Below are 21,112 nucleotides of genomic sequence, written 5' to 3'. Positions count from 1 at the left end.
GGGTAAAGAAATATGATTTCGCATTATACTGATTTATTTATAAAACTATTTTATATTTATATATGTTACTTAATGAAATTATAATAGTAAATATTTTAATATATATATGTATATATTTAATATATTTTATTTATTGTACCTATATATTAGTCGCCCTAACCCTATATATAAATAGGCAAAGACAGAACAGGTCAAAATTTTATCTCCCCTGTTTGTCAACCGATTTCTTTTAAAAAGAATTGGAAATAGAGTAGAAGTAAGAAGTAAAAAAACCCTACGAATTGATATATATGATTTCTTCAAAGCTTCTTGGAGTGATTTTTGCTCCTTGCCGTGCTAGTATGCATGGGCCCACTTACTCTATCACTTTAGAACATTTAATAGTATGGTCAGATAGAACGGGACAACGGATGATGATACTTATTGTAAATATAAAATTTATAATATGCATACGAGGTCTAGGTTAAAAAAATTAACGGCTTTAATTATAAATGTTGCTTAGTGGTTTAGTTAAACAATGATTTTTCTTTTGCTCTCATTATTGATTTGACATTCGAAAGAAGAAGACAGCATCACTTAAGCAATTAATTTCTAAACGTTTATAAGTAAGGCCGTATTTGATTATCTCTGGCCTCATATTTTGTCATTATAATGAGTATAAATCTAATATAAATATAAACTTACTCTAATTAATGAAACACATACTGCCGATACAAAGTAATGTACCACCAATTACCACGCAATAAAATCGTTGACAGCTTGGTATAATATTCAGATAAGAAATATTATTGATGACGTACCATCAATAATTAATTAAACAATAGTGAAGTGTTACGTCTAGTATAAGTTGATTACTATATTGATATACTTAATAACATATAAATAAATAAATTAAGAAAAGTTATTTATTATAACTAAAATTTATTTAAATTAATTTAGTTATGCGAAATTAAGGAGAACGCAAGATAAATAGATACGACTGGTCATTTTTTTTATGTAAATTATTTAAAAAAAATGAAGGTATAAGTATTATTGTATAAAATATATTAATTTATGTGTAGAACCTTGTACATAACAAGATTTTAATTGCAACAGTCATCAGTTTCAACTAAATAAAATGTTTATTTTGATATAATTAGGTTAATGATATTTTGATAGACAGAGAGACGAGAAATATTCTATTTAGGTTCTAGTAATTTTAAGTAAAATTATATTTTAAAAATATTTATCCTTTTAATATTGTGCATACTTTTCTGTTTGCTAAGAGATTGTGATAATAAATGGTGTCCATGAATAATAATTGACTTCAATTAGTACCCACCTAAAATAGATTGCACAATGTTTACACAGTCAATTTTAATAAATATACGCGGTCGGATATATATGTACTACGCCAAGCGATGAAAAACTTTTCATAGCGTATTTTTTTTAAATTTTTGGCAGTCGTCTACGCACTTAATCTATTCAAGTTATAAAAGTTTTATGACTTCCTCGAGGTGATTTCCGTCGAGGTCTAGAATATAGTCTGTTTACTAAAGAATTTTCATTAAAAGTGTTGAATGTGGTGAATTCAATATTTGACGAAGAAAGTGGTTGCTTATGATATCATTATGTTACATAAAATTGGCCGTATCTTCAAAGTATGAAAGGGTCCGAATATTCATGCATTCAAATCATTCGAAATCGTTTTTTTAAAAACCGTTGAGCAAACACTGCCGTTTTTATTTCGACATTATTATTATTAGCTCTCTGTAAACTTAACATTTATCAACTCGACAATTACATAACATAATTTTTAATAATGTTTCACAAAAATGCAATTTTTAATTTTATTTTGCAATGCTTAATTTTGTTGTTAGCACTTCGGATGCACCATGTAATAATAAAATTAACTTATTAACTAGAAAATTATTGTAAATCAACTTGTTTTCTTAATAGCTTAGATAACTTAAATTTAACGTTTTTATATTTATGTACATCATATACATTGTTTGATTCCTCTTCATCCACAATATGGTCGTATAGTTCAACTCCGTACAACTTGCTCCAATTCCTAGAAAATGTTTTATGATCAAATGCTATCCATTCCGTGCATCGGTATCTTTTCGTTCGTATACTGTAACCCATAATTTTGATATCCTTCAAACGTGGCTTGTCAGAGTTGTTCACGGGGTGTTCGGAAGGTCTCGGGTATTGCGATATAGCAAAGCTTTTTGATTGATGTTCGTTTGGTTTATTATTCATTAAAGGTACCAAACTTTTACCATCCAAACATTGATTTGATTTGTAATCTTTGCAACTATTGAATGTGTCTAATCCCGCTAGTTCGAGTAAAGTTGGGAATATGTCAATGAGTTCAACCGGTGTCGAAATAGATTTTGGTTGTTTATTTGGAATTTTAAATAATAGAGGCACCCTTAGAGCCACGTCAAAGTTACTATACTTTGCCCAAAGACCATTTTCTCCGAGTGACCAACCTGTAAATGATTTTTCAAATCAATTATGTATAAACAATAGAATACAATTTTTGAATACAATATAAAATTCGTTTTGTTTTTAAGTAATTAAAGCACGTGCTGCAAGTAACGTTTACTTAGATGTAAAAGTAGAAATGCTTTTAATTTATTTTCAGTTACCATGGTCACTTGTCAAGACTACTATAGTATTACTTAAATCGATATTTTTTAATAGGTTTCCTATTAGATCGTCTATATAAAGTAATGCTGCGTAGTAATTTTGTCTGATTTTTAATGTCCATTTAGGAGGCATCGTTCCAAAAGGAAAAGAAATGTTAAGATTATTTATGTCGTCTCTATGACGAACGTCAGTCCATGGGTGCCAAGCAACGACTGGCATTCTTTTTGGTATGTCTGGCATACTTGGTGGCTGCACCGCACTAATCGGTACTTTTTCTAAAATAATAAAAATCATTAAACAACATGAAAAAATCGCTTTAACACATTCGTATAAGAAAAACATACTTAGATATTTGTGAGGATATTTTAATGGAATATGAGGCTTATGAAATCCAACTGCCAATAAATAAGGTTTACTCGTGTTCCTTGTTTTTATTAAGTCTATAGCGTAATTGACACTTTCTATATCAGGTAGAGTACCATCCGGCTGATTATTAATAGTTATTGGGCATAAAAGATTTTTTTGTAGCTCATTAGTGTGCTTGTTTTTACAAACTGCAGCGTCTTTGTATTTCTCAGATGGCGGATGGAATGGTTTTTCACTCCAACTGTATGGAAAGTCATCAGTAAAATTTGAACTTATTCCGGGGTGAAAAATTTTACCTACTGAAAAGGTATCATATTCATATAGCTTAAACAATTGGGGAAATGTAGAAAAATTGCCGACTGCATCACGCCAGTAACTATAAAAGTCATACAAATGCAGTATATCAGGTCTGCGGCCTGTTAACATAGAATTTCTACTTGGTGCGCACAATGCTTGCTGGAACACAAAAAAATTATTTATGTTTAGAATTTATTATTAACACTTACGAATTTTTCTTTAAATATTATTTAAGATAATATCAACAATTTACCTGAGCAAAAGCGTTTTGAAAAACAATACTATTTACCGCCAACTTTTGAATATTTGGCAACAAAATATTTTGGTCCGTCAGATGTCGCATGTCATCTATAACAATTATCAATACATTTCTCTTTATATGAGTTTTCCTTTCAAAATCAACTGATAATATATTATTAATTCTGATAAAAAGTATATAAGCAAACAAATACACGTTCATAATTTTCGTTTAAATATTTTTAGATTCAATGAGAAAATAAGAAAACTAAAACCAAACTTAATTATACGAAGAAGTTTCTATTATGATTTATGCAATGACAGCTCAATCACGATTTTTCACAGACATTAAATGTCTTTGTGACGACTCACAAACCAACATATTTTTTTAATATGAAGTATATTATTTACTCATAGTTTTATTTATTGAAATGTTGAAGTAAGAAGTATATTTTTTTGCAAAATATATTATAGTGGCAATATTGAATTATCGAATGACATTGAATACTTGCATAAGTGTGCTATAAATACACTAATGTTTTATGTTTTGACTATCTATTGGTATACTGTGCACACACACTCAATTTTATCGTTCGATTTCTATTTCTTCTTGATTTCTTTATATATTTTACACTCACACATGTAACTAAACCAGTAAATGTTCATTGTGCGTGTAATTGTCATTCAAAGGTTCAAAACATCTGTTGTATGTTGTTGTGTTTCATATTTTAATTATAATTTTATTTTCGAATCAAAATTTTATTAAAAAGCATTTTGTAAAACGAATTAAAACGAGTGTTTGAGTGAGTGCTACCTTTATTTTTTAAATCGCTGTGACGTCATTGTTTTCGACTGCCAGTAAAAACGACGCAATTGCACCATTTTCAGATATGGAATTAAAATGAGAATTATTTTTATAATTCAGGTAAGTTTTGCATCTTATTTACGTATAAAAAGTAACTAACTATGCAATCGCAGGTATAAAACTTATGACTTCAGGTTTTAAAAGGTTCAACTTGCATCGATTTCCTTTGTCCTCGGTCCCTAAGGCTTGCATACAAATAATTGTGTATCGAGCATACGCCTACATACGCGCATAGCAAATCTATTACACCATTAACAGCTGTCTCAATATCTTTGTAAAATGAATTCAACATTTGAACATGGTGTAATGACATTGTTTATTTTCTCAAATTATGTAATCAATACAAATTTGACAGTGTTTTGTTTTTGTTACATTATGTAATAAATAGACTTATTTATTAGGGCTATATTATGTCTAATTTTGAAAACGGAAGAGAGGCTTCAATTGTTAATTGCTATTTTGACTTAGGTATAAATATTCCAAGATATAATTTTTGACTTTGTATTCAATTCTATAAAAGTTGTAGCATTAAAAAAAAGATTTATTTATTTATTATTAATAACTTAGATATTTTATCTCAGTGTAACAAGGGTTAAGTGCAAATAACAAAGTACTTCTTACAATTCTTGTTTTTTTTTATTATTCTTGTACTTTGATATTTGATGTTGGAAATGCTATTATGATTATAATCGAGTGTATTTTGTTCATTACTTTAATAAGTATGGATGTAAACATTCATATAATGTAAATTAATAAAAGTATTTTTTAATACTCATAATATTATTCCTTTGACCATTAAAAAAAAAAATAGGTTTATTATTGAGTTCTTATCTCACAAATTAATTGTTTATTTATCTATAACTTCATATAGTTACTGATAAAAACAACAAACATAATAGATAATGATTTCCATGTGTAGACAGACTGCATTTTAAGGAAACTACATATGTAAAATCTTTTATATATTAAATTAGTTTGGCGTAGATATTTAATTTCTATTAAAAATAATTGCTACAAATAAGTTATTGTGAGGCAATAAACATCAAAAATTGGGTTATAAATACTTATGTTGAATTTCACTTGTGAATTTTGTTTCAGAAGTCAATTTTAAAGAAACATCATGTCAGCGGAGTCACCGCGGCACGCTCGCTCTGGCGGGCCGCTAACTGTGCCTTCACAACCTCCAAGTGATCGTAGCATCATTGATGCGGTGTCTGGATTCATTAATGATGTTACACTTTCTTCTTCATCCACTGTTGATCCTAAGGACGTTATACAGTGGGCAAGGTAGTAAAGCCATTTATCTTGTTTTACTTTGCTTAGCTAAAACGTTTTGTATAATTCTTTGTTTTATAAAAACAGGTTCGAAACAGCAGATATAAACGAGCCTACACCAGAAGGAGATAGTGACAATGATGTCCCACCGTTACTCTTGATTCTTGGCTATGGGTCTGGTGTGCAAGTATGGCTGATACCTCCCACTGGGGAGGCACAAGAGGTTTTATCATGGAGGCAAGGCACAGTGAGGGTGCTCCGTATACTGCCCACTCCGCAGCACGGCGACTGTTTTGCGTCGAAAAGGCCCCTTATTGCATTATGTGACTCCGCTTGTCCAGGACCTGCGTTTTGCTCCTTGAGTTTTATATCTATAAGAGGGGGAGAACAGGTTAGTTAAAATGTGTATCTAAAATGTCTTCCAATCGGCTATAGAGGTATGGCTTATATACTTAGTTATATATAACTTCCACAGGTGAAGAGCATAAAATTCAAAAATCCCATACTAGACGTGCTGGCCAACAAGCGTTCCGTGGTGGTATCATTCTCCGAGCGCTTCGCGGTGTTCGACGCGGCGACGCTAGAGGACCGGCTGGCCGTGACCACGTGCTACCCGTGCCCGTGCCCGCTGGGCGGCGCCGCGCCCAACAACCCGCTGGCGCTGGGCGACCGCTGGCTGGCCTACGCCGACAAGAAGCTCAACCCTTCCAAGCGCAGCAGTGGAGGATGTGAAAGTAAGTTTCGAGTTGTAGTCATGAAACAAATTGTAACCGCCAACAATGAAAAAAAAACATTTTGTATAAATTTTTTTTTATATATTATATGTGTAATCAATCATACACAGCATCAGCAGCAAAAAGTGTAAACTTACCTTGTTTATATTTTTTCTTTCTTATACAATTTACTGATATTATGCTGTTTTTTTAGTAAAAATCAATTTTGATAGTGCTAAATATTCATTTAGAATATAACACAATTTAGTTAATAATTCCACTTTAACAAAAACAATATCTAAAATCCATTTATATATTTATTTAATTTTCCTTGAGAAACATTAATTATTTTTAATCAATAGGTACTAATTCAAAAACTTAAGTTCGAAGTTGCTTATTTACCGACACGCAATGTCACACACAATGAAATTGATATTGAAAATTCAAAAAATCCTTTTTTTAGCAGATGACGTTTTAAATAAACCTATTTTCTAAATGTCAGCTTTCTAGACTCGGTAGTTTTGACTGAGTGTTGATAGTCAGAACGAACGATTTTATAATATTTAGCAATTTAGAATGGATTAAAGACAAAAAACACATTTCTAACGGGGATATTTATGACACGAAAAAAAGTCTTCCATGAGATTTTATAATACTAGTTAAATATGTAGATGACATTCAATTTTAATGTTCATGTAAACTTATCGGTGTTTTTTTAGGTATTTGTGAAAACATTTCATGAACTAATTGAAAATTAAACATTCAGAAGCAATTATGTGGTTGATTGTATGGATTAGTTGAAGATTTATAACCATAGCGTCGACTACTCTGGTGTATTGGTAGACTGACCTTTCTTGACAAGCACAATATTAAAACTCGATATCGAAACTTTTTTCTCGTCTTAATTTTATTCTTAATTTTCTACGATAATAGCTGACGATTTCATAAAGAAGATATTGCAATATAAGGTTGCCGAAAAACTTTAAAACTTGGTTGGATGGTACACAATCAGTGTACCGGATTTATCAATTCACTTAATATTTGCATTTTAATATGTCATTTATTATTTGAATAATTTTTGCGATACATTATCACAGAATCAATAAAGTTTTGTCTTATTAAAACAATGAATACATTAACAGTCCTACTTTAATTGCAATAGTTATTTATTATGAAATGAATATAATAATAGTGTTTAATTATCATTTAATGAATACAGCATCGTACACTTTTTGTGAAATAAATTTATTGAATAGCAACATTTTTGCAACGTATTATTTTTTCTGCTCTGTTACATTTTTAACCTTTAAAGGTTAAATTGTTAAAAATGTTGAATTCTTTTTAATTATAACGGAATTTATTTATGCAAATTTTAACCTAACATTGCCTTGTATATAATAAATGGAAAAAAACTTAATATACAATGATTTATTTCTATTTAAAATGAGTATAGACATACTATCACCCTACTACTTAATATTTAGAAGTGAATCTTTGTTTATATGTTTTTTTTCTCTGTTATATATTAACAGTTATAGACCGCGGCTTCGTCGTGTTTTGTATAAAACACGCGGGTGGTTGGGTTTCAAGTCAAGCGGGTCCTAGGGGTTCAAGCTTTATACGAAATTTTATCAAAATCGGTGTAGTGGTTTAGCCATGTAAGCGTAACAGACACGAGTTACTATCGTATTTATAATTATAGATATTGTTGTGAGTTGTATAGGTGCGCGGCTTAAAACTCAAGCAAGTTGAAAACCCGATTGTAAGTGGCCATCTTCACCCATAGACATTGCCACTGCAAGAAGTATAAACCACACCCTCAAAAAGTTTTGCGAACCTTTTGTTTTAAGATGTTTCCTTTTCCAATTACTCATTAAAACGAAACAAAGAAATGCAGGCGGTAGAATAATTCGTATCCACTCAAATATGTTTTAATTAATTGTATTGTGTATAATGGCTATACTATATATATATATATATATATATATATATATATATATATATATATATATATATATATATATATATATATACTTTCCGACTCCTTCAATTTTAGTTATTACAATATAGGGTCTACCAGCCTTAATACAAATATTATTTGTTATAGCTTAACTTTTTTTGTAACCGTTTCAAGAAGTAAGAATAATAAAGTTGTGTTATATTCATATTAATAAAAAATACTCTAAACACGTTCAATTGCATAAAACTATAACTGACTCACACATTACAATTCGGACGAGAATTATTATTACATACAGATTATACTTGTCATGAGAGCGAATCGTACCTGCGACTGTTCAAGTATACAACACAACGAGTATAAAAAGTACAATATTTATTTAATTAATTGTATTTATTTGTTTGTATTTCACAGAAAATATATTTAAACAAACATGTTTCCTTTGTCTGTATCGATTCTGTATAGAGAGGGTAATAGCTTCGTATGACCTTAAACTGATTGCATCGCACTGATTTTTTTGTTACAATGCAATACATTTAATTAATGACTCCGTTTTGTAAGTAATAAATAAAATATAAATATTTAAATGGATTATATTACTACTCGGCACTTGTATGTAATAATTATACATAATATTGTTTATCGAAAATTTAAATACTTTCTTTTTGTATTGTCTTTTCTCTGTCTCTCAATATTGCATAATATATATATGTCTCTTAATATCTTCCTAAGCATAGATTATTCATACTATACATAAATCGATAACATATAAGGCAAGTTATGGTATGTATATATCTTATACAACCACAAGACGAAAGTCAAATAAACAATTTTGATTTGGAATTGACGCGATGTCATCGGTCGAGATCTTGAATAGTCATTATGGGTTCGCGAAAAATTTACCTTTTGAATGATCGAAATTGTCAGATTTTTTTCATTATTTTGAACAATAAAAGCCCTATAGAGTAAAAAGCGAGGATTGTTTAACAGCTTTAGTGTTTCTACATTGCTTAAAATATCTTAAAGTTGAATTATATGTAAGCGTGCCGTATAAATATTCCTATATGTAATTTTATACACTTCCATATTTGGAACAAAATTTATATCAATGTGTTTTAATAATATTAAAATTTTGATCGACTGTTCAGCAGCACTGCCAATAAATAGACGCATTATAGTATTGATCTGCAGTTTATTTTATTAATAAATGAGGTATATCTGGTGACCCCGATATAAGAACCTAAAATGACCACCTCAAGTACGTCAGTAGCAGTTAATTTGTAATCTTACCAGGTGAAGGTGTGACAAGTTACACGGCGACAGTTCTGCACGCAGCAAAATCTCTAAGTAAGGGTTTGCGCGGGCTCGGCGAGAGTGTGGCGCACAGCCTCGCCGGCGGCCGCAGCACGTCGCAGTCGCCGTCGCCGCCGCACGCGGACTTGCAGCAGCCGGGCGTCCTCACTATACTGGATATCGAGGTGACTGGCCCTTTCGTTAACATTAGGTAGCTGTAGTACATGCGTTGATTTCTTTTTTGAATTTATCAATTTTTTTAAATCTTGTAGTTGGAAGATTAAAAAGCTGACATATTTTTTAAAAATTTTATATCTATTCATGCTTGCTATTTATTTTAGGTCTAACTGATGACATAAATTAAAAATATGATTGTTTTAAACTAGTTTCCACACGCGGCTGCGTCCGCTGATGGGGGCCGATGGGGGCTGTTAGGTAGCTTTTTATCATTTCTGTACCTCTGACTTGAGTGTACCCCAGCCTAAATCATAACTTACATCAAATAATATCTCTGGCTTAATCATTTTATTGTACAAACGTTTAAATTATGATTAAGTACTCAGTGAATATTTCGTTTATGAGAGTAGTGTACAATAAAAGAGTATCTATCTTTTTATCGATATAGAAAAGGTTTTTATATTATATCAATACTTCAGGGCAATGAAGATGAAGATAGCCAAGACTGCGAGGATCCCTGCGACCCCATAGTTGCTCATTTCATAGCTCATTCGGAAGCTATAATAGCACTGAAGTTCGATCCGAGTGGCATGCTGTTGGTGACCGCAGACCGTCGCGGGCATGACTTTCACGTGTTCCGTATCAATCCCCACCCGTGCGGACCCAGTCTTGCGTCTGTGCACCATTTATATATATTGCACAGGGGCGACACCACGGCCAAAGTGCAGGTTAGTACTTAAGCGCACATATATTGTCAATTATTTTCATAATAGATTTAACCTAAAAAATGCATCTAAAGATGAATGAGTTAATAAGAGAGATATTATATCCGACATCTTTAATTTAGGACATAGCGATATCGGCCGACACCCGCTGGGCGGCGGTGTCCACCCTGCGCGGCACCACGCACGTGTTCGCCGTCAGCCCGTACGGCGGCGCGTGCGGCGTGCGCACACACACACAGCCGCGCGTCGTCAACAGGCTGTCGCGCTTCCACCGCTCCGCCGGCCTGCCCATACACGCCGCGCCCTGTGCGCACAGCCCGGTGAGTACTGCCTACACCACACACACACATATATACATAAATTAAGTAAAATTATCGAGTTTGAATGTCATGTAGTGCCAAGTGCGAAGGAAATATAAGGCATCGTCCGCTCTGCAGGTGTGCGAAGGCTCGGGTCCGGGTGCCTGGTTCCCCAACCCGCGCCTACCGCCCTATCCGCTGCCCTACACCAGCACGCCGCTTGCGCAGCTGCGACCCACACACAACCTACCCACGCACACCATCACACGTACCAGCTCCGGTGAGTGCTCTCTTACATATTATTGTGCTGGTTGAACGAATTCATTTGTTATCGTTTTAATATAATATTTGATTTCGCAAATTGATATATAATATTAAATCGATTTTTTGAGCTGAACGATCAAACAATTTGTTTTTTACATGTATGTTTATGCAGATAATAAAACTGTAATAGTTACTTACTTACTAGTTATTCTTGTAAAAGCTTGAATTAAGTGTATGAGTGCAGTGCGTTTTGTGCGCAGGTCGGCAGCGCCTGTCGTCGCTGTCGGAGGAGAGCGGCGCGGCGCCGCTGCTGGCGCGCGCGTGCTTCGGCGTGAGCGGCGCCGCGGGCCGCGCCGCGTCCGTGCCGCTGTACCTCATGGCGGCCAGCGGCGCGCTGCTGCACCTGGCGTTGCACCCCCGCCCCGCGCGCGGTAACACCGACATTACTTACGCTTTAGAATGTGATAACTTATCTTTAAACTGTGCTCTGAAATGTCATTTGCTTTAAACAGGCGTCCCGAAAGAGAAGATATGCGATGAGTCACCCATCGATCTGGAAGTGGAGCCGGTGGCTCAGTGGCCGCTACAACGACCACCTGCCGCCGCCGATTTATTAGCGCCCTTGCCGCCTTCTAATCCTCTTCTCCAACCATTAAGTTGTCGGGTAAGGATGTAGTTTTGAATTCAAATTCCACATTACTTCATTTATCGATGAATAAATATTAAGCTTTTCCAATACTTTCCTAAAAAATAAACACATTTAAGTTCTATTGGTAATATAAAACAAAGTTCATATTACTTTATTTTTATTACAGTCACGTTATTTCCCATATTTATTTAACCACAAATGTATTTTCAGCGATGCGCGGACATGTGCATGAGCGAGGAGGAGCGCTGGCTGTCGCAAGTGGAGATCGTGACGCACGCGGGCCCGCACCGCCGCCTGTGGATGGGGCCGCAGTTTGTTTTCAAAACATACAACAACACTGGGTGATTATATTTTCTTATTATATTCATATTGCTCTGAGACCTAACTTATTGCTCCTTACCTTTTATAGCTTGAAAATACATATGACGTTCATTGCTAGACTGAGAGTCATCGCTCCCACTTGAAACCTTGTGAGACAGTGAAAAATAACAATTTCTGAGATTTGCAATCAACGAGAGACAAGCGACGAATAATTCACACGATGCGTTGCTGCAGGTCGAGCTCGTCGCTGTCGGAGGCGGAGGCGGTGGAGGTGGACACGAGCGCGGCGCGCGGCGCGGCGCGCTCCAACCCCGTCAACATGCCCGGCGTGCGCCCCGTCGTGCCCGTGCTCATCGACTCCGGCTCCGCCAGTCAGTACCGCGCACCCCACTAGCGCCCCCTATGCCCCACGCTCGTGTCGGTGTTCCATATTATAAGACAATCGAAACACGAACTCATTCAAACATTAGCTACCGTTATTATTATGAAAAGACGTCTGTCACCGTTATATTGATTATTATAAAAGCATAACATGTCATATTAATGTAATTGCACAACAAAAATTATGAGAATTAATTATATTACCAATTATAGTACCAATGATAACGTGCGCACCGCACACGCGTATACCGTACCAATGATAACGTGCGCACCGCACATGCGTATACCGTACCAATGGTAACGTGCGTATGTGCGTAACCACGTTGTGTTTCCTTGTGGACAGCGAGCAATAATCACGCCTGTAGTTACTGCGCACGCATCTTGCTATTAGTCACCCTTATCCTTACCTCGAGTGAGTGAGCTCTTCGTATAGCATAACGTCGTGCGTCAGGATATTGTCACTGCGCACGTGGCGTGTTATGCTCTTAGTCTAGAGCAGTGTTTCCCAACTTTTTATAGGCCATGCCCCACCTTAACATTTCTAAAATTTTTATGCCCCCCATACATAATTTTTGTCCTTTAAAAATTGTTTTATTCCCTTAAGAAATATAAATTATAAGTTTAAGGAAGAAATCACTATGAAATTGTTATCAAAACATCGTAAGTAAAGTTTCAAAACATATAATGAAAAACTGAAATTTCAAAATAATTTTAATATTCATTTTTCTATATTCATTTAGTGCGATCCTTGCGCTTGATGCTTGCTGCAAAGAGATTTTATATTAGGTTAGGTTAGGTATATTAGGTTAAAAATAAAACAATTTTTAAAGGACAAAAATTATGTATGGGGGGCATAAAAATTTTAGAAATGTTAAGGTGGGGCATGGCCTATAAAAAGTTGGGAAACACTGGTCTAGAGTGAATGATCGCTGCGTCGTGTTAGTATACTCTGATGTTGAGTAACTCATGCGAATTTTCTAGAGGGATTTGTCATGGAGACTAAAGTTAAGTTATATAATAGAGAACTGCTCCAGATTAAGGCGAAATTACACATTGCTATGAATATTAGAAGAAATCCGTGATTATAAAGACAAACTTTGCATATATATCGCTGCTGCTATTTTAAAGTACTACACATCTTTCTATTGTAAAATAATCGACATTTATCATTGATTTTAGTATTATAGTGATTAAAGATACTGGAACTCATTCATTAGTTATGCTTGCTCAGCACGGTTTTTTAAATTCTACAATTAAATACACAAATAGTTGAAGTCCTTTTCCGTATCTGAAACCATAATATGGTCATTTAAATATTGAAATATTAACGTTTTTAAAATTAGCAATGTATGTTTGTAGGTTCGCTCGAACACTCCCCTTCCGATAGTTTTCGTCGCAAGTCCCTTTTAGCGGAAACCGGGCGCACGACTACCGTTTGCGATGTCCAGCTCAAGGAGGATCTCGCAGAGGCCATGAAGGAAGACCACGGTATGTGAATGTTGTCATTTCTTTGCATGATTGTTTTTATCTCAATCGAAATCGTTCGTATTGGCTGGTGACGGGATTTTTCAAAAAATATTGTTTGAGTCCAGGTAAGTATGATATAGAATAAGTTTCATCAATTCATAACGTCTTGTAGTTTTTTTAATGTTTTATAACAAATGCTTAAAATATAATAAAACGCGCTAATGATTTCGACGGGTTTAAAATTCGTTACCGTCTGCCACGTCATCACATCACATTTGTGAAAAAATGGTGTAGTGCACAAGAGTGAAGCATCGCAAGTGGAGAGGTAACCGAAGAACGCTTAATTAACATCCGAACCGAGAGGACGCGTCCTCTCCGACACGCTTCCTCTCCCCGGCACGGCCAGCTCTATACCGAAGCCAAAGGCGCCCGGCGACACCCTCTCTTGGCTTTCGAATTAACTCGTCCACTACATCCCTTATTTCTAAATCCGTAGACTAACGTGGTCGCCTTCGGTTTGGTATAGGGCTGCCGCGAGAGGGGCGCTCGGAGTCGCTCGCGGGGGGCGGCGCCGTGGAGCGCGCCGTGGCGCCGCAGGGCACGGTGGTGGCGCCGCCCCGCACGCCGCGCGCGCCGCCGCTGGACGCCGACGCGCACACGCGCTGCAACGACGACGAGGCCGCGTTCCGCCCCGTGCTGCGCGCGCCCGCGCCGCTGCCGCTCGCCGCGCACCTGGCCGCGCGCCCGCTGCCGCGCTCCACCACCATCCCCGTGCAGACCGTGTCGCCGCGCGAGCTGTCCCCCGACGACGAGCCCCTGCCGCTCAACACGGACGTCGTAATCCCGGCACAGTTGGCCGCCTCCCTCGGCCGTGACTCGTACGACGAGGCCCCGGTGACCCGCGAGCCGAAGCCGCCCGGCGAGTCGGACGCCGTCGAATCTGATAGAACTAATTTAGACGTTAAGGAGATACCTGTAAATAGAGATCTCGAATGCGGAGGGAATGTGATGTATGATAGTGCGTGTGAGAGTGCCTCGGCCGCTGTCGAGACGGAGAGAAAGGAAAAAATTAAATCACTGCCAAAACCGAGTCGACCGTCGGATGATATTCAGCCGGCGGCTCGACCTAGAGTTAAGAAATCTTCCCCCACCAAATCGGTTAACGATAAAGTTAACAATAGTGCCGCTAGTGACATTAGTATTAAGAATAAAATATCGGGTGATATTAAAATGAGTGGAAGTTTAGGAGAGAGATATATTGATTTGCCTAAAAAAGAAAAAGAACCTCTCAAACTTAATCAAAAATCAAGAGAACTATCTGTTTCAAAAGATACTAAACCACGTAAAGACATGAGAGATCCGAAACCAATAAACGAAAGTATGAAACATAAATCTGGTGCTGATGAGAAAGAAAAGTTTAGTTTTTCATCAATAACTAAAGATAATAGTAGAGAATCGTCAAAACATAAAACTCTTGATTCGGATGTAAATCAAATGAAGACAGAGGAACAAGCATGGGATATGCTTTTAAGTGAGCCGGATAAAAAAGAAATTTCAACTAAAGACAGACCACGTCTATCAAGTGACAGTAAAATTGAAGAAGCAAAAGTGAAATCGAAGAAAAATCGTAAAGCGAAGAAGACGGAAGAACAATTAGCTAAGGAAGACGAGGATAGTTTCATTGAAATACATGCGATTGAAGACAAACAACAAATAGCAAGTGATGATCTAGTATCGATTTCTACTCCTATAGAAGATGTTGAATTATCGTCTTATTCATCAAAGCTCAGAAAGCAAAGGTCATCTAAAAGCCGAACTCCTGAACGAAAAGATAATTTTGAGGATATCAAATCAACTGAAAATAAATTTGAGAAGGAAGTTGACATTGCTACTAAGAACAAAAGCAGAGAAAGTATCGACGACTTAGTAACTGATTCTACGCTTTGTCTGCAGTCAGTTTCAAATAGTAAAACAAGAGAAATGGTTAAAGATTCTAAAAACAAAGAACTGGTGGTACCAGAAAAAATACAAGTCAATACCCTTGGTGAACCTAAACCAAGTACGTCGCTTTCTACTGAGTCATCGAAATCCGTCAAAAGTAAATCATCGTCACCAAAACTAGAGGGTCGTAAAAAAGAAAAAATTGAAAATGAAGAAAAAGAAGTTTATGTGATAAACACAACTGAAGATGATTTTCCTGAAATTCAAATAACCAGAGCAAACAAACCAATAAAGAAATCTCCTCAACTATCAGAAAAGAAAAATGAAATCGAGAAGACCGAAAAACCCATTAAATCATGGAGTTCCATAGCTGCTTCTAAGACCAATCGAAAGATCGAAGAAGTTAAACTAAATCTGGAATGTGTGGAGAAAGATGCCAAGGACGAGGCAACGATTTTAGAACAAAGCAAAAAATCAGAAGTATCATTACAAGAGAAGTTGATCGAGCTCTGCAAACGAACGGATATAATGGTAGCAGAATGTGATGCACCTTCTGAACTTAATTTTGTCGAAGAACACCATGCAGTGTCTCATGACCTACCCCCTTTAGAGACCTTGGATTTTGGTTTAGATAATTTTAAACTAGAAGTGATGCAAGATAGTCTTTTAGAAGTTAATGATCCGAAAATAACTAGCCCCATTTGTAAAATAAATATAGACGATATATTGTCATCCATAAAAGAAACCACGACTAGAGCTATTGAATCGAGTTCATTTAACTTAATAGATATAGAAAAAGTTCCCATTAGAAAAGAGAAAGGATTCAGTGTTGTCGAAAGCGACAAGATAACTTCACAAGAAGTTAAGTTAGAAGACGAAGCGAAAATCGATAAAGATGACTTAGAAAAATCGTCTGACGATGATATCGCCTCTCCCGTGTTATCTACTGATAGCGATAAAGAGGAAAATAAAAATTTCGAAGCTTCTAATGCTAGCTTGCAATCAACAAAGCAATCGAAGTCTAAAAAAGCTCGTAGAAAGAAAAAGTAATTCGAAAAGTGTTCATTATTTGAGCTTCATTATTATAATAGGCTATGTTTATAAAGTTATTAGATGAATTTTTCACAGCTGTTGTGATTGTAGTTAAGCAAAGCAAATTTGAAGTGGATAAGCACAGATAAAATACAAAAAAATATATCTTTATGTGATTATGAAATGTGTGGTACACATATATGCTGATAATTCTTGCATTAAGTCGCTTCCTTATTATTGAAAAGAATTAGCGATGTGATGTAACCATTGTATGAATGAAAAAAAAAATTAAATAAAAAAATAAAAAATGTAGGAAAAATTATAAAAAATCTTATCGAAAAGATATCTTTTTAAGATGATTTTATTAATGTTAATCATGAAAACGTTTCAGAATTTCTTTAAATATTTCAACTCACATCAACAATGGTTAACATAATATTAAATAAATTCGTCTTATAAAGAAATCGATTTTATTAACTTCAGTTCAGTGCTCTTTTAGTACTTATTTTGATTAATTTATTTAGATAATTTAGTTTTAGTCAAATTTTTCTCGTCTTCGTGCGGTGCGTTTTCTCGCTGAAACAACAAGGCCAGTAAAGACGAAAGTTGCGCTGCCTAGCAATTAATAGCTGTCCATATTTCTCTATGCTCATAGAATCTCTATAGTATCGATCAGTACCCACTATTGCGATAATATATTCATGATACGTATTCGTCGTGTTCTGTTTTAGTTATTAATTATAAGAGGTTCTTAAATAATGGTGCAGGCACACTAATCAATGGAGTAAACTAAACACCGGCTGCTTACATTTGCCGAGACAGCTTCCGACCGTTTAAGTAACTGACTCAACTGACATCTCACTTAAACCCTTGGGGAGTGAGTACCGGGCCCGGGAGCCGTCATTAGAATTAATTTATAGTTAGCTTAGTGAAAATTTATTTTTATTCTTATAATTCCTTCCAGCAGTATATATATTAAACTTGATAAATCGAACTTATTTCAATATATCTACAAATACCTCAGTATTATTTTCAAATATTGAGTTGAAAGTTCCAAACGACTAAGTAGATTATTTTGGGTATATATACCGTATTACTTTTGCTGTCTAGATGTACAAACTTTTTGTATAATACTTTGCAACTAGTATTATTTGTTAATATGTTTTTATTAATATATTTGATATTATGTTGAATCATGACAAATATTTATTTTTCTATGTAATTTTGTTAGCGAAAAGTACCTATGTACCTATATTTAGGTATTTTTTTTTTTACTAATAGTACATGTTTAGGTGCGTTGTATATATTTATAGTATTTGAAATGACATTGTTTAATTTTTACTATTGTTATTATTTTATTAATATAAAAAAATATATTAATGATCAAAATTCTCAAATTTATAACATTGTGGTAACCAGGTGCACTTTTTTATAATTGTTTGAAAAACATATCATAGGCACTGTACACCGAGTTCAATTTTTTTTTTAGTTTTTAGTGGTTTTGAGATCTATGGCTTATACCTCATTTTGTCAATCTCGTTGTACATATAAAATATAAATCCGTATAAAATTAAAAAAAAAACATTTTTCGAAGAAATCGTAGTTTAAAAACATAAAAATCATTTTACAAACTATAATTTATTTTGGATTTTTATACTTATAAAATACAGAAATTCTGACACATTCTATATAATACTATTGTAATGTATAAAACACCACGAATCTTATGGGTATTTAGTTTAAAGTATTAAAGTTTAAATGTTATGGTGAAATTATTAACATATTATGAAGCTTCTAAGTTTTCCAAGTAATACCTAATGAAATACACTTTTAAATAATAATAAGATAAATGGTCTCATGGAATTTAGTAGAATAATGTAAAGTGATAACAATATTAAAGAATACATAATAATATTGTCCCCATAACAAACGTTGAATAATAATCATTATTTTGCTGACCCTTGCAATTAATCTTGTAATAATAAGATCTTCATAATAACCTCTAACGTTATTACATTTCCTTTAATAAAATAAAATACATTAATAGAATTTTTTAAATCAATTGTACTAAATGTAATCTATCTTGATATATATTAGTAATTCTGTTACAAAAAAGTTTAATATTAGATATTTTTAATCGACATGAAAATAAAGTTTATATCCGACTCAATATCTCAATTGTTTTACTTCTCGGTACACAGGATTTATGTGATTTCTTACATTTATTTAATCAGTTCACATAAATGTAGTATTTGACGTAATGTTATTTTACACACTGCAACTATTATTAGTGCAAAAGGTTATATGTAAAATACTTTACTGGAGGGAATAAAAAGTAATTATTTCCTTAATTTTTTCTGTATAATTAAATTATTATTTTCCCATTTTATGTTTTTATGGTAACTGTTGTATGTATAACGGTACTGGTAGCATTCAATTCTTTAATAAAAAATAAATAATTTTCGCATTTTTAAATTTGGAATTATGTTACAACATACGACCTTTTGCACTTACAGCAATTTAATGTTGCATACTAACTTGTGTATGACATTGTATTGTCACTCCTATTTTACATATTGCAATATTTAAACGAAAGTAGACTAAATCGAATTTTAAAGTCGGTTTCTTCGTTTATTTTAAATGTGACATAAAAAAAATTTTTGGTCAGAGGCTTTCGTATTTTTCTCATATCAAGTACACTTAATATATCACTTGTAAGTGTTATTGCAACATTACTACCACTTTGTTAGAAACTGACAGACAGTCTATTATTATTATTGATGTCTATCAATATATATAAAAAAATATTTTAAAATCACCGCTTAAGATTATGATTAATTAGAAATTTTTGAGAATTATTAATACTAAAAATTAAGATTTATTTTTGAAATTTTACAATAATGTTTTAAGTCAAAATTTATTGTTCTTGAAATACTTTATCTCCATGATGCATTGTATTTGGAATTCTGATGTAGGAAAATTTTACATGTAATTTTTAGATTTGGCAGCACTGTAACTGTATGCTGATAATGTTATGGAGTGTTTAAAAATATATTTAGAGAAATTAAAAACAATATTTCAACAACCAACATTGCCGTTTTATTTATCTATGCCGGGTTTTACCTGTGTTAAATTTGTATTTATAACATTCAATATTAACGGAAGCAAAAGAAACATTTAATAGCCCTGAAAATAATTTTTAGTGATTATAATTACCTACTTATATGTCCAAAGTTGACAATTAAGTACGTAAACATTGACAGTTTTACTTATAAACATTGTTTAGCTTGTGATTAGTCAAACAATGCTGTCTTCTTCTTTCGAATGTCAAATCAATAATGACAGAAGGAGAGAAATCGGTGCTTAACAAAATAGACGTTAAGCAATATTTATAAGTAAGGCCGTAAGTTTTTATAACTTTTGATAGGATGCCGATTTTGATGAAATAAATACTAAACTGTATCATCCCAAGGTACCGTTAGCATTCCAATACTTACTGTAATTATCTTATATTTAAATTTGTAATTTTTACACGTTTTGAAGTTAATCTAAGACAAAAGGCTGCTATTTTGAAGTCCCAGACAGAAACTTCAATTTTATTTATTTGTAAAGATTTACAAACGAACATTTTCCTTATTATATATATATATATTCAAATAAAATATTGACATTGAATTAAATTTTCAGTCTTCATCGATAATTAATTTAGAATTTTTTTGAAGTAGCTATGAATTATAGCCCTTTGTGAATGTTCCAAGGCTAAATACTCGAGTCCAAAGATAACCTGCTTTTTATTTTATTTGTTATATTGTAAAAATTAATGTAATTTTTTTTTATCCATTTATATATTATGTAATAATAAGCTAACAATGTTTTGATTACTTGTCCGAATAACACAAAATACATTTGTACATATAACAGTAAATCAATGAAATTAATTGCAACACTAAGTTTATTTGCAACACTAAGTTTAATTGCAGGAATAGCTGGGAGATTTGAAGCGGAACCAGAAGAACTTAGCTCGAGTAGTTTTAGCTCGGCCTCCCGCGCCTCCCTCGACCCGCCCTCGTCGCCCACCCCGAGCTGCAGCGGCGACAACCTCATGCACTTCCCGGGGGACTCTAGCAGTTCCCTCTGAGGATTCGTTAACATTTGCTGCCTCTTCGGAACCCAGTTGCACCGTACCGCTTGAAGTGTAAAGGTCAGAAGCCAC

The 21,112-nt window shown here is 34.0% G+C and overlaps 2 protein-coding genes across 4 annotated transcripts; one reads left to right on the top strand and one right to left on the bottom strand.

Annotated features, from left to right (window-relative positions):
* Window positions 1–1,908: 1,908 nt before the first annotated feature.
* On the bottom strand, window positions 1,909–4,715 carry LOC126781921 (iduronate 2-sulfatase). The gene is made up of 5 exons (XM_050507043.1): window positions 4,630–4,715; window positions 3,554–3,722; window positions 2,982–3,459; window positions 2,637–2,912; window positions 1,909–2,477 (listed from the first exon to the last, which is right to left on the bottom strand). Exons 1-5 carry the CDS (start codon window positions 4,713–4,715, stop codon window positions 1,909–1,911), a joined length of 1,578 nt encoding a protein of 525 aa, XP_050363000.1.
* LOC126768116 (uncharacterized) lies at window positions 4,163–20,049 on the top strand. 3 transcript variants are annotated; one of them, XM_050486020.1, is made up of 14 exons: window positions 4,163–4,462; window positions 5,501–5,689; window positions 5,765–6,068; window positions 6,153–6,411; window positions 9,644–9,828; window positions 10,300–10,548; window positions 10,668–10,865; window positions 10,941–11,124; window positions 11,369–11,539; window positions 11,621–11,772; window positions 11,968–12,098; window positions 12,313–12,449; window positions 13,819–13,947; window positions 14,453–20,049. In XM_050486020.1, the coding sequence occupies exons 2-14, from the start codon at window positions 5,523–5,525 to the stop codon at window positions 16,915–16,917; spliced, it is 4,731 nt and encodes a 1,576-aa protein (XP_050341977.1). In that variant the 5' UTR covers window positions 4,163–4,462; window positions 5,501–5,522; the 3' UTR covers window positions 16,918–20,049. The 3 variants fall into 3 exon arrangements, with proteins under 3 accessions (XP_050341977.1, XP_050341979.1, XP_050341978.1); XM_050486022.1 differs by having other exon boundaries at window positions 10,983–11,124; window positions 14,453–20,047; XM_050486021.1 differs by having other exon boundaries at window positions 4,170–4,462; window positions 5,504–5,689.
* Window positions 20,050–21,112: the final 1,063 nt, after the last annotated feature.

The sequence above is a fragment of the Nymphalis io genome, chromosome 4, assembly GCF_905147045.1.
Source record: "Nymphalis io chromosome 4, ilAglIoxx1.1, whole genome shotgun sequence".
In the NCBI taxonomy this organism is placed as follows: Eukaryota; Metazoa; Arthropoda; class Insecta; order Lepidoptera; family Nymphalidae; genus Nymphalis; species Nymphalis io.
This window is presented reverse-complemented; position numbering and strand designations above follow the sequence as displayed.